At 36.8% G+C, this 12,105-nt stretch overlaps 1 protein-coding gene across 1 annotated transcript in view; it reads right to left on the bottom strand.

The window, feature by feature from the left end:
- LOC131845366 (catenin alpha) overlaps window positions 1-11,386 on the bottom strand; it is a 91,963-nt gene extending 80,577 nt beyond the window's left edge. The window contains exons 1-3 of the mRNA XM_059194421.1: window positions 11,210-11,386; window positions 4,852-5,023; window positions 468-614 (exon numbers count right to left, since the gene is read on the bottom strand). Of these exons, the coding sequence (XP_059050404.1) occupies window positions 468-614; window positions 4,852-5,020 (316 nt within the window). The 5' untranslated portion in view covers window positions 5,021-5,023; window positions 11,210-11,386. The remainder of the gene's footprint in view (window positions 1-467; window positions 615-4,851; window positions 5,024-11,209) is intronic.
- Window positions 11,387-12,105: the final 719 nt, after the last annotated feature.

The raw sequence follows: 12,105 nt of genomic DNA on the forward strand, positions 1-12,105 counted from the left end.
TCCACTAGTACCCTACCAGCGTATACCGTTAGCACAGACAGAAGCTTCTTCTTCTGTATGTGCAGTCTCCTACTGGAGATTGATGATCATCCTGGCGATCTTAATTTTATCCACCACTGTTCTGAATAGGGATCCAGTGCTAATCCCGAACCACTGTCTTAAATTGTTTAGCCATGAACACGGCGTCTGGTCTTCGGCGGCCCTGGACGGCAGACTGGTGCACCACTCCGTTATCATCCATTACAAAATGTATCAACGTTCCTGACTTCCTCCACTGTGTACTGATGACCCCATTGCTGACAATAATTGTACCATATCAGGTAGACCTCCAAGTTGTGTCCTTTGAAAATCATCCTGATAAATATCTGGTCAATTTTTCACGACGTGCTTACCTCATGCTCATCGTATCATCCTCCACTGGTGCCTCCAGCGTATACCAGGGTGTACCATTTCATTATAAAACTCACCAGCTTTCCTGACTTCCTCCACTGCTGCCATCATCTCGTCAGTTATATCAGGGTTCTCATAGGCGATGGTCTGCCCTCGTTCTATGAAGATCTCCGTAGCTCTCTCCACGGTCGCCACCAAAGCACTGGCACGTTTGGACTTGCCCGCTGGAAAGATAAACAATTGAATTAAGTAACGGCCGACTAACGGTAAAGTACACAGCTTTTTTTCCGAAGGTCGCGGGTTCGATTCACGGCACAAACATTCATGAGTATGATTGTTTGTATCGGTCTGGGTGTTTTCTATGTATGTATTTACGAAATATATATCTATGTATTTGTATCAGTTATCTAGTGCCCATAATACAAGCTTTAGCTAGCTTAACTTGGGTCTAGAAGGCGCTGTATGAATTGTCCAGGGTTATTTATAATTTATTTATTTAATAATATCCCTAGACTTATCTTGGGGCTAGATGGCGCTGTGTTAATTACACAGCGCCATCTAGGCCCAAGATAAGCAGAGCTTGTGTTATGGGTACTGGACAACTGATATTAATACTTAGATACTTTTTTTTAGTACATACATAATATAGGTAGAAAACATCCAGATCGATACAAACAATCATACTCATGAATACAAATGTTTGTAATGTGCGAAGAATTGAGTACCTATAATACAAGCTCTGCTTAGCTTAGGCCTAAATGGCGCTGTGTGAACAGTCCTGAGATATCTATTGAATGCTAAAAGAGCAATTTGTTAGCAAGTAGATATACTTGCTAAACTCACGCATCTTCTGCATAGTATTTTCCCGTTTCTGCAACAATATCCTATCTCAGCTCGACTCCTATTGGTCGTAGCGTAATGTGATATAGCTCATAAGATTCCTCGATAAATGGGCTATCAAACACTATAAGAATAGTCAAAATCGGTTCAATAGTTCCGGAGAAAATCCTGGACATCCAAACTCACAAGCTTTACCTCTTTATAATATTACTAGCTTTTACCCGGTTTCGCATGCATTGAATACATTTTTTTTTTAATATAACGTATCCAACGTTCATTCTAATACCTCCCAGAACATGTGTACAAAATTTCACGATTATCGGTTCAGTAGATTTTGCGTGAAAGCGTAACATTAACTTTTATAATATTAAGTAAGGATTACAGGGAACATCTCTTCCCAGAGAAATATCCTGACAGTGATGATAGGATAAAATCTGCTTTCATCATCCTGATTATGATGACTTGATGAACATTCATCATTTAATTGTCTATAAATAATACTGAATAATATTTACCCCGCTCCTTTTCCACTATTAAAGTCATGTAATACAAAAATTTGCGACTTATTACTGACTTTTATGAAAGTTAAATTTATCATACTTCTTTATCAAACCACAAATGTTTTGTAATCAATATATTTTAGATTACTTGAATTAATATATAATGTTGCTTTAATTTTGTTTATTGATAGTTTTTGGATCGGATTCTAATTGTAATTTACATATAATATATAATGTAATTTCTAATTGTTATATATATATATAAATACTAGCTGTCCCGGCAAACGTTGTTTTGCCTTAAAATAAAAAATAAAAATTAGGGGTGGACTACCCCTAACATTTAGGGGGATGAAAAATAGATGTTGGCCTATTCTCAGACCTACTCAATACGCTCACAAAATTTCATGAAAATCGGTCAAGCCGTTTCGGAGGAGTATGGGAACGAAAACTGTGACACGAGAATTTTATATATAAGATAGGGCGGTAAACCATAAAACGTTAATAAATGAAAATTATAATTAATTTTAATGGAGATAGATAAAATCAACAACGGCACGGACCGCTGTCTGTGGAAATAAAAAAAAAATTATAAAAAAAAACCACAAATGATACCTTTGTAAACTTTATTCACAATTGTTCACAATATATAATGGAGTCCGTCCAAAACAAACGGGGATCGAAATTACTGCCTTAGCCGAGGTTCGAACCCCTAACTGTGGCCTCAGATTAAAGTCGTACCCGTCAGGCGGGAGTTGTCCTTCAGCCGCTCCGTAAGTCCTTCCGAGGGCTTCTCGCCTATCGTTCGCTGAAGCTGTAAAGGCCAGCTGCGGCCAACAGCATTAGAGTAGTCCGAAAAAAAAACCATAAGCTTGTTTGCCAACATTGTGCCACAATAAAAAAAATATAAAGTTAACTTCTGTGCTTGTGGGAGAAGCTTTTATGGCGACTTTAGTAGTCTCCACTCTACATGCACAATAGATTAAATGCAAGGATCAATTAGCGCCAGATCCAGTGGCGTAGCTACCTAGGGGCTAGGCAGGGCAGTGTCCCGGGGCCCTCAAGCTCAGGGGACCCTCGAACCCTTACCAGAAAATCTCGATCGAACTGAACTTTTGATAATTTCTCCCATTTTCGAAATAAATATGGTTGCAACCCGATTTTAATCATGGCAACTCAGTTGAGAGAAATTCTAAAGTTATACCTTCGGAACTCCCCTAAATTCTATCTGTGGGTTGGCAGTGTTGTCAATTTGATGGATAGCGATATGTGTGTTTTAATAAAACTGCCCATTCTTTTATTTGCACCAGCGGCCTTGGTTATCTAACTACGTCACTGCCCAGATCATCATTCCTTTCGAGGCGGGACAAAATCTTTTCCCCTCTCAGGCCAACATTCTTACAATATACATATTAATATACAATTTGCCAATCAGTATTTCTGTTTATTATCGTGGCTTTTTAACAGTGATGTCTTCATTTTCAAATGCATTGAACACAATTTACTTGACGTCCGTCTATCACTGGTGAAGTTGTCAAAGATGCATCAAAAATGGTGAGAACTGGACGCCTGGGGCATGGACTGTATGGTACGTCACCGTACAGCCGCCAGCATTTTACAGCGCTCCGCGTCCATATAACACCCACATGTGCCATTCTCCCTCTAGCAATGTACCATGTTACGTCCACCTCCACGTGGTACCCCCTGGAAACCATCGTGATAAATTCTTGGTGAATTTGTCACGATGCGCTAACTGACCTGACCTCATGCCCATCTTATCATCCTCCACTGGTGCCCAGCGTAAACCGTTAGCGCAGGCGGGTGCACCACTCCATTATCATAAACAAAAAAAAAACCATTCTCCCTTCACTACGCCAAATACTCACGAGCAAGCATCAGTCCACACTCAATCATCGTGTACTCAATAAATCAAGTTGAAAAGCAGTCCTGAGTTATCATTTCTACATCATAGCATCCAGATTGTGTGTGTCACAGCAGGCTCATCTTTATGGTCCTTCGGGCCGGATATGAACCAGCGACCTATGGACCCGGGACAACACGGGTCCATAGATCGCTGGTCCTAGATCCGTGGCTGGGATCAATGCAAAAAATAGACTTCAATTTTCATCTGTTTCCATTGTCATGTATATTAGACATTTGGAAGAGAACATCCGGACTATTTAAAGAAATTAACAGACACAACATTGCGACAAACGAGCATGCGGCTGACCTGATGGTAAGTGATTACCGCCGCCCATGAGCACCCGCAACACCAGGGGAATTGCAAGTAAGTTGTCGGCCTTTTAAAAAGGAATAAGCTCTTTTCTTGAAGGTTTCAATATCGTGTCGGTTCGGAAATACCATTGCTGGAAGGTGATTCCACAATGTGGTTATGCGTGGCAAAATGTTTCTAGAAAACCGCACTGTGGAGGACCGCCATTCATCCAGATGATCAGGATGGTACTTTAGTTTCTGGTGGGTGGTTCGGTGATGAAACTCAGCAGCTGGTATTAATCCGAACAATTCCTCAGAACGACTTATATAAGAGAAATGTACACTGTATAGCAATCAAAGTGTACAACAATCTTCCAAGAGAGATTAGAGAACTGAGATCTCACTGTTCAGATGCAAACTAAAGAATTGGCTGTCACTTGGTCATTTATAGTGCCCAAGAATATTTGACTAAAACGAACACTTTTACATGATTTGCATGCCTATATCGTAAATATTGCTGATCAATAATATTTCTTACTGCTGTAGGGACTTCGTCCGCGTGGAATTTAACAAAAAAGTTAATTAGCGAATATTTCTAAAATAAAAGTAGCCTACGTTACTCTTTATTACATTAGCAACGTGCCAATAAAAGTCCCGTCAAAATCGGTCCAGCCATTTCAGATAATAGCCGAAACAAACAGACAGACAAAAATTTAAAAATATGTTATTTTGGTGTATGTACCATATTTATATTCATATGCATGTAGTAAAATTTGTTATCTCAATATTACAAACAAACATTCCAATTTTATTTATATATATACATGTATAGATAACATAATATTTACTGCACCAATGTTTTGCAAATAACTTCATTTCTCCTTCTTAAGGAGATTTCTACAATACTTACGTCTCTTTTTCTTAGCAGCTCTGTCTTTGCTGTTCACCAACGTGGTGACCTGCAGGACGAGAGGCTCCAGGGTCCTCTCTACGGAGGTGGTCCGGATCTCCAGGTTCTTGGGGTCCCACTTGAGCGTGAGAGTCCCCGTAGTACCGTAGGGGTCTGTCATAGTCGCCATTGTCTGAAAGATTTAAAATATTTTAGCAAATCATAACTTAGTAGTCTAGATGTTTAGCACATCGCGGCAAACATACGGCCCATCTGATGGTAAACGGTTACCGTAGCCTATGTACACCTGAATCACCAGGGGTATCACGCGTTGCCGAAACTTAATATACTTAATACTTAATATACCCTTCTTGAAAAACCCCTATTTATTGAAAATCTAGGATGGGAAACAGAAGAGTAGGTATACCAGCTGCCAGAAAGTCGGACGACATAAAAGACAGCAGATCCGACCTGGACAAGATGCGGAACTGATGCGTGGCAGACTGAAGAAGCCGGAAAATTAAGCAAGAGGCATACATCTAGAACTGGACTAGTATATGCTGAAGAAGATAATACTGTACTAGAAATAGAAATGACATAATTCTAATGACAAGGCTGTGATTTTCCTTGTTCACATTGTAACTAGGCAACGGTGTTGCCGCGTGAAATGAATGAATGAAATGAATGAATGAAATGAATGTAAAGAAATGATGAATGAATGTTTAGCGTCTTTGTTGTTACCGCTATTATTTGTGTTCTTGTAGCAACAGCGGGAAAGAAGGAGGTGAAATGATGAGTCCAGATTGTTGTTATGTACATATTTATAATTACGAAATATTTACAATTAATATATAGGTATGTACAAGAAGGCGATTCGGTCTTGAATGACAGGCCTGTTATTTTATTGCTCTGTCGTAGCTAGGCAACGGTGTTGCCGCGTTTTGCCACAAATGTAATGTCGCCATAGACTTAAGTAAATAAAGATATTGCAAGTCAGCATAGACTTAAGTAAATAAAGATAAAAATAGAAAACTAATTTGTGTTCTAACGCTAACAGGGATAGCTTTAGCTGCACTCATAACATCTTTATATTGCGGAGTGATGCTGCAAACTCTTTTCAATTACTTGCAGGTTTCCCCGAAAGCTTAGTACAAAAACCAATTTAGATAATATCTTTATTTACTTAAGTCTATGGCGACTTGAATGAATGGATGAAATGAATGTAAATAAATGATGAATGAATGTAAAGTCGCCATAGACTTGAGGAAATAAAGATAAAAATATCTTTATTTACTTAAGTCTATGGCGACTTGAATGAATGAATGAAATGAATGTAAATAAATGATGAATGAATGTAAAGTCGCCATAGACTTGAGGAAATAAAGATAAAAATATCTTTATTTACTTAAGTCTATGACGACTTGAATGAATGAATGAAATGAATGTAAATAAATGATGAATGAATGTAAAGTCGCCATAGACTTGAGGAAATAAAGATAAAACTATCTTTATTTACTTAAGTCTATGGCGACTTTACATTCATTCATAATTTCTTGCTAAGCTATTCTATATATCAAGCTATTGCATAGCTTTCATCGCGAGCTTTGAGCGCGGCGAGCGATTCAAGAAATTCCGTAACGAAAATAAACCTAACACCCATCACCCCGATCGGCAGCGCTGCGACGTTGAAAGCACGTATAACATATAACAACGTATAACAAAAATATAAACGTGTTGGCAATTAGCTGTAAGTTTATATTCTGTTAATTAAATAAGTAAATAATAAAAAGCCGTGCATCGTCTAACGTCGTTTCAGTTCGGCAGACTTCGGCAGACTTCGGCAAACTTCGGCATGGTGTTCGTGTGCGTGCGACTAGCACACTGTACGAAGCTCGCACGGAACGGATCGAGACGAGCCGCTCCGAAATAGGACGAATACGTAAGCAGCCGTTTGTGAGAAAGTATTCAAATTCAAATTCAAAATATCTTTATTCATGTAGGTCTATTACAGACTCGTATGATATGTCAAATCTACCGTCAGTTCGGAATGATTTCGAGATGAGAAGAACTGACAAGAAATTCAGCTCGTATTCTTTTCAAATAAATATTGTACATGTTTACAATAATACACTTTCTTGTCACTCACTTGTCATTTAAATTCAGATTTAGGAGGTGTGACCACTAGCATATGATATTGCAAAAAACAAAAAATCTAATCAGTGTTCGCAACCTGAACAGACCAGTCCCCACAAGCAGCACCCGTTCACGAGAATGACGGATGAGCCAGCCATCATTGCACTCAACAATATTAGAGGGAGCATATCGACCCGGCCCACCACGCCGCCTCAAGTTTGAACTTTATAGCGAGCATGACTGTTTCAAGTTACTCCACTACGTCAATTACATTATTTACAGCATAGGCTGTACCGATCACAGTTTTCACCCATTACAATATTTAATTTGCATTATTTAGTTTATATTCACACACTTAAACTTAAAAATGTAAAGTAAGAATAAAATTATTTAAAAGAGCAACACGCAAGTTTCTTGCTCGTTCTTGTGATGACCAATTTCTATTTCTATTTCTAGAAGATCGTGGACGTTGGCGGGGGCCCGACAAGAGCACAGCTCTTAAATTATGAATGAACTAGCTTTTGCCCACGGCTTCGCTCGCGTTAATTTATCCGCTTAGGGATGGAATTTATCAAAATCCTTTCTTAGGGGATGCCTACGTCATAATAGCTTTATGCATGCAAAGTCTCAGTCCGATCGGTTTAAAATTGACAAAGTTTCATACAAACTTTCATCCCCTATTTTATCCCCTTGGGGGTAGAATTAATCAAAATCCTTTCTTAGCGGATGCCTACGTCATAACATCTACCTGCATGCCAAATTTCAGCCCGATCCGTCCAGTGGTTTGGGCTGTGCGTTGATAGATCACTATGTCAGTCACCTTTGAGTTATATATATTTAGATGAATGATGTTGATATTAAATAACAAAATGGTTAGAAACTTTTTGTTTAAACCTTTTATTAAATAATATGATTCAGCGTGACAGCTAATTAAGTGTCGTTTTGCAATTGTTGTCAATATAAATTAATTATAAAATACTCATAACTTGTTATAAATAATGTGAACTTCTGTGTCAGTGCTTTTTCAAACTTATCTAATATTTATCCGCATTGTTAGCTGGCCTTTACAGCTTCACGGGACGATAGGGGGCGAGTGCAGATGGCATTCCCAAAGGAAGAACTTATGGAGCGGCTGAAGGACAACTCCTGCCTGACAGATGTGACTTCAGTCTGAGGGCTAGAGCAACAGATTTGAACTTTAGGCTGTTGTAATTTCTGTCCCCGTTTCTATTGGATGGTGATATGTGAGTGATATGTGTATGAGCTAGTGAGTAGTGTCTCTTCATTTGGAATATAAACTGTAAACTCTCTAGTGATATCTACTGCTGAATCTGTTTTTTGATATATCATCAATATCTGCCAACACTTGAAGAGCGGCCAACTGTTCAAGGTATGAATATATTTAAGTATTAAAGTAAATAAATTGTATGATTGTATGTGAATATAAATACGGTACATACACCAAAATAATATTTTTTACAATTATTGTCAGTCTGTCTTTCTGTCTGTTTGTTCCGGTTAATCTCTGAAATCGCTGGACCGATTTTGACGGGAGTTTTTTGGCAGGTAGCTGATGTAATAAGGAGTGACTTAGGCTACTTTTATTTTAGGAAAAATATTTTTAATGGTTAAATTCCACGTGGACGAAGTCACAGGAACAGCAAGTCATAAATAAAATAAAAAAAGAAATTCCTTTCAAAACTAAGGTACTTAAATCTATACATAAATGAAACTCTATTTCCCTCAGCATCACTCATGAACAGCTGGCCAATATTGCTATTTCACTTTCTGTTGAGTTAATTTTTTTATACACTGGTAGTAAAATAGCATATGGTCCATCTAATGGTAAATGGTGACCCTAGCCTATGGACCTGAGGAATTGTCAGAAGATTTTTATGATAGAACAAAATTAAGAAAGCGTTCTGTATTTTTTTTAACTATATCAATGTGAATTCAATACTCATAGTTAAGACAGGACAATGTCTGTCCAGTTATAATATAAATAAAGTATTATTAGTAATAATAGTCATCAAAATAACTATGTGGTTACTAATATAAAAATGCGAAAGTAACTCTGTCTGTCTGTCTGTCTCGCTTTCACATCAAAACTACTGACCCGATTTAAATGAAATTTGGTATACAGATACTCTAGACCCTGAAAACGGACATAGGCTACTTTTTAATGTGTTGTAAAAAAGGGTTGTAAGGGGTTGAAAGGGGGGATGAAAGATTGTATGGAAGTATCGTCATTTTTAAAGTTAGAAGCTTGTAACTTATTTTTGAGGCTGTTGATTAAAAAAGGGTTGTAAGGGGTTGAAAGGGGGGATGAAAGATTGTATGGAAGTATCGTCATTTTTAAAGTTAGAAGCTTGTAACTTATTTTTGAGGCTGTTGATTAAAAAAGGGTTGTAAGGGGTTGAAAGGGGGGATGAAAGATTGTATGGAAGTATCGTCATTTTTAAAGTTAGACGCTTGAAACTTATTTTTGAGGCAGTTGATTAAATATAAATAAATGTGGCATTCAATGTTTGTAAAAAATGTACCATTAAGGGTGTAAAATGAAGGGGATGCAAGTTTTTATGTAAATTCGTGATTTTTGAAGCTAGAAGCTTGAAACTTATTTTTGAGGCAGTTGATTATATGTAAATAAATATGACATTCAATGTTTGTAAACAAAATTCCCTTAAGAGGATAAAATAAAATAGGGGATGCAATTTTTCATCATCTCTGCCCACCTTGGACTTCACTTTTTTAACATTTCAAATGGCAAACAAAGTGGTCTCAAATGATTTAAAGTGGTGGCTGTTAATTGATGACCTTGATGTAAGATGGATTATCCACACCACCACCACCCCTTAGCTCCAACAACCAACTGCGAGGCAACACTGAAGATTTAAGCTTTTCAATAGATAATAATCTTAGGACAAATCACACAGAGCCATCTAGACTCAAGTTAAGTTAGCTAAAGCTTGTGTTACAGGTACTAGATAACTGATACATATATAGATATATTTTTCTTTTCCTAAATACATACATATTATACATATAAAACACATACAAACAATCATACTCATGAATACAAATATTTGTGCAGTATGAGCAATCAAACCCGCAACCATCAGAAGTAAGTTGCTGTGCTAAACCCCTAGATCACATAGGTTGTCATAGATAACTATAATATACCTTGAATGCCAATATAGATGGCTAAAAACATGTTACGAATATGCTGAAAACCTCTAAATTGCTGTCATTTCAGAGGTCTAATCTCTCGTGCCTATATACGCTGTAATATTCCAGGCATACTTAATTATTTCTTTAACTTCAAAGCACAAAAATAATGTATACATATGTATGTATACTAACTACTTAAACTAACTTAACCTTGCCGCGTTATGTACCAGGCAACCATGAGTGGTGTAGAGAAAGATTGTTGACGGTGCACAAATATAATCTTTAAACCGAAACACGTCTTATAAAGTTTAGATACAACAAACATAGTGCATAGGGGGGAAGGGGATTGTTAGTAATGTTGATGATCTTATTGCTAGCAATGTACCATGTCAGATTGACTCCACACAGTACCCTGGAATCCATGATAAATTCTTGGTGAATTCATCACGATGTGCTAACTGACCTGACCTGATGCTCATCTTATCATCCTCCACTGGTGCCCCGCCAGCGTAAACCGTTAGCTCAGGCGGGTGCACCATTCCATTATCATTCATAAAAACATCACCTCGCGCCGTTATGTACTAGGCAACCATGAGTGGTGCAGAGAAAGATTGTTGACGGTGCACTAATATAATTTTTAAATCGGAACACGACTTATAAAGTTTCTGCCGATAGAATTTCGCGCGATAGACATGTCCAGACTTTGTATAGCATCTCAAATACAAAGTAAAACGTGAATATAGATAGTACTTATTCAGAAATACTTAGGAAACACTTAATTCCCTTTGGAATGACTCATGCCTAACAGTATTTATGAAATATCGACAAATAAAGAATACAATATCACAGATAGGAATTAAAATGATATTATACTGTAATCTAAAAGGCAAATAACATATTAGAATTTCTTAAAAAATAAGAAAACTCATGTAAATAAACAATTTTTTATGTAGGACGGTTATCGATTAAGATAAAAAATTATATGAACCTATTTTATGTTTATCACTTAATGAGAGATATGGACTTCTTAATTTGCTAGTATAATGCGTTGACAACTTTATTGTTGTACTTTTACCTTATTATTTCCGGAAATACAATGGCTATTTAGGCAGTAAATATATCCACAATATAGAAAAAGTCACAATGCACTAAAATAAGTTGATCAAATCGATTTTAAAACACAATTTAAATGAAATAATCACTAAAATCGCACACTATGTTATGGAAGGCGTGTCAAAAACATTAATTGCTCGGTAACGTGTTGCCATAGTAAAATATTAAAATATTTATTCAGTGTGTTTTACTTTTGTAGAAGAATAACGAAATTATTATAAATTTATTTATCTCAAGAGTTACTTAGTGTATTTAAATAAAATATCCGTAAATACTTATTTTTAAATTTTGAAGCGGTATATGGAGTACTTTTTGTTAATAAAATGTAACAGTTTAACATTGACGCTTAGCGACATCTAGTCTATAGCGCAGGTAGATTATATTTAGATTTTAAAATATTTCCTACAGATGTCGATACAGACTTCATTCAGAATTTCTTTTTCACAAAATTGCAATAGTATATACTGGTGGTTACTGTATTTCTCTAATTGATTTAAAAAATGAATCTATATTTTTGTGAACATGTACAATATCATATCAAAAGAATAAGAGCTGACTTTCTTGTCAGTTCGTCTCAATTCGAAAGCGCTCAGAACTAACGGTACACTTAACACATAAGAGTCTGTAATAGACCTTCCCAAATAAAAATATTTTGATTTGATTTGATTAGGTAGAGTTATCAATTTTATTTAAAGGGCCTTAAGAGGCCTATTACAAAACGATGCCGCTCAACTTTAGGTTTAATCGCATGGATTTACGCACACATACAGTAATACACGCACACAGACGCAAATAAACGTGTAGCGCAATCGGTGTGGATTTAGTATGAACCATTTTGATCCTTGTAATATTTTAATT

The sequence above is a fragment of the Achroia grisella genome, unplaced genomic scaffold (genome assembly GCF_030625045.1).
Source record: "Achroia grisella isolate CSIRO2021 unplaced genomic scaffold, CSIRO_AGI_Agris_v1 utg461, whole genome shotgun sequence".
NCBI lineage: Eukaryota > Metazoa > Arthropoda > Insecta > Lepidoptera > Pyralidae > Achroia > Achroia grisella.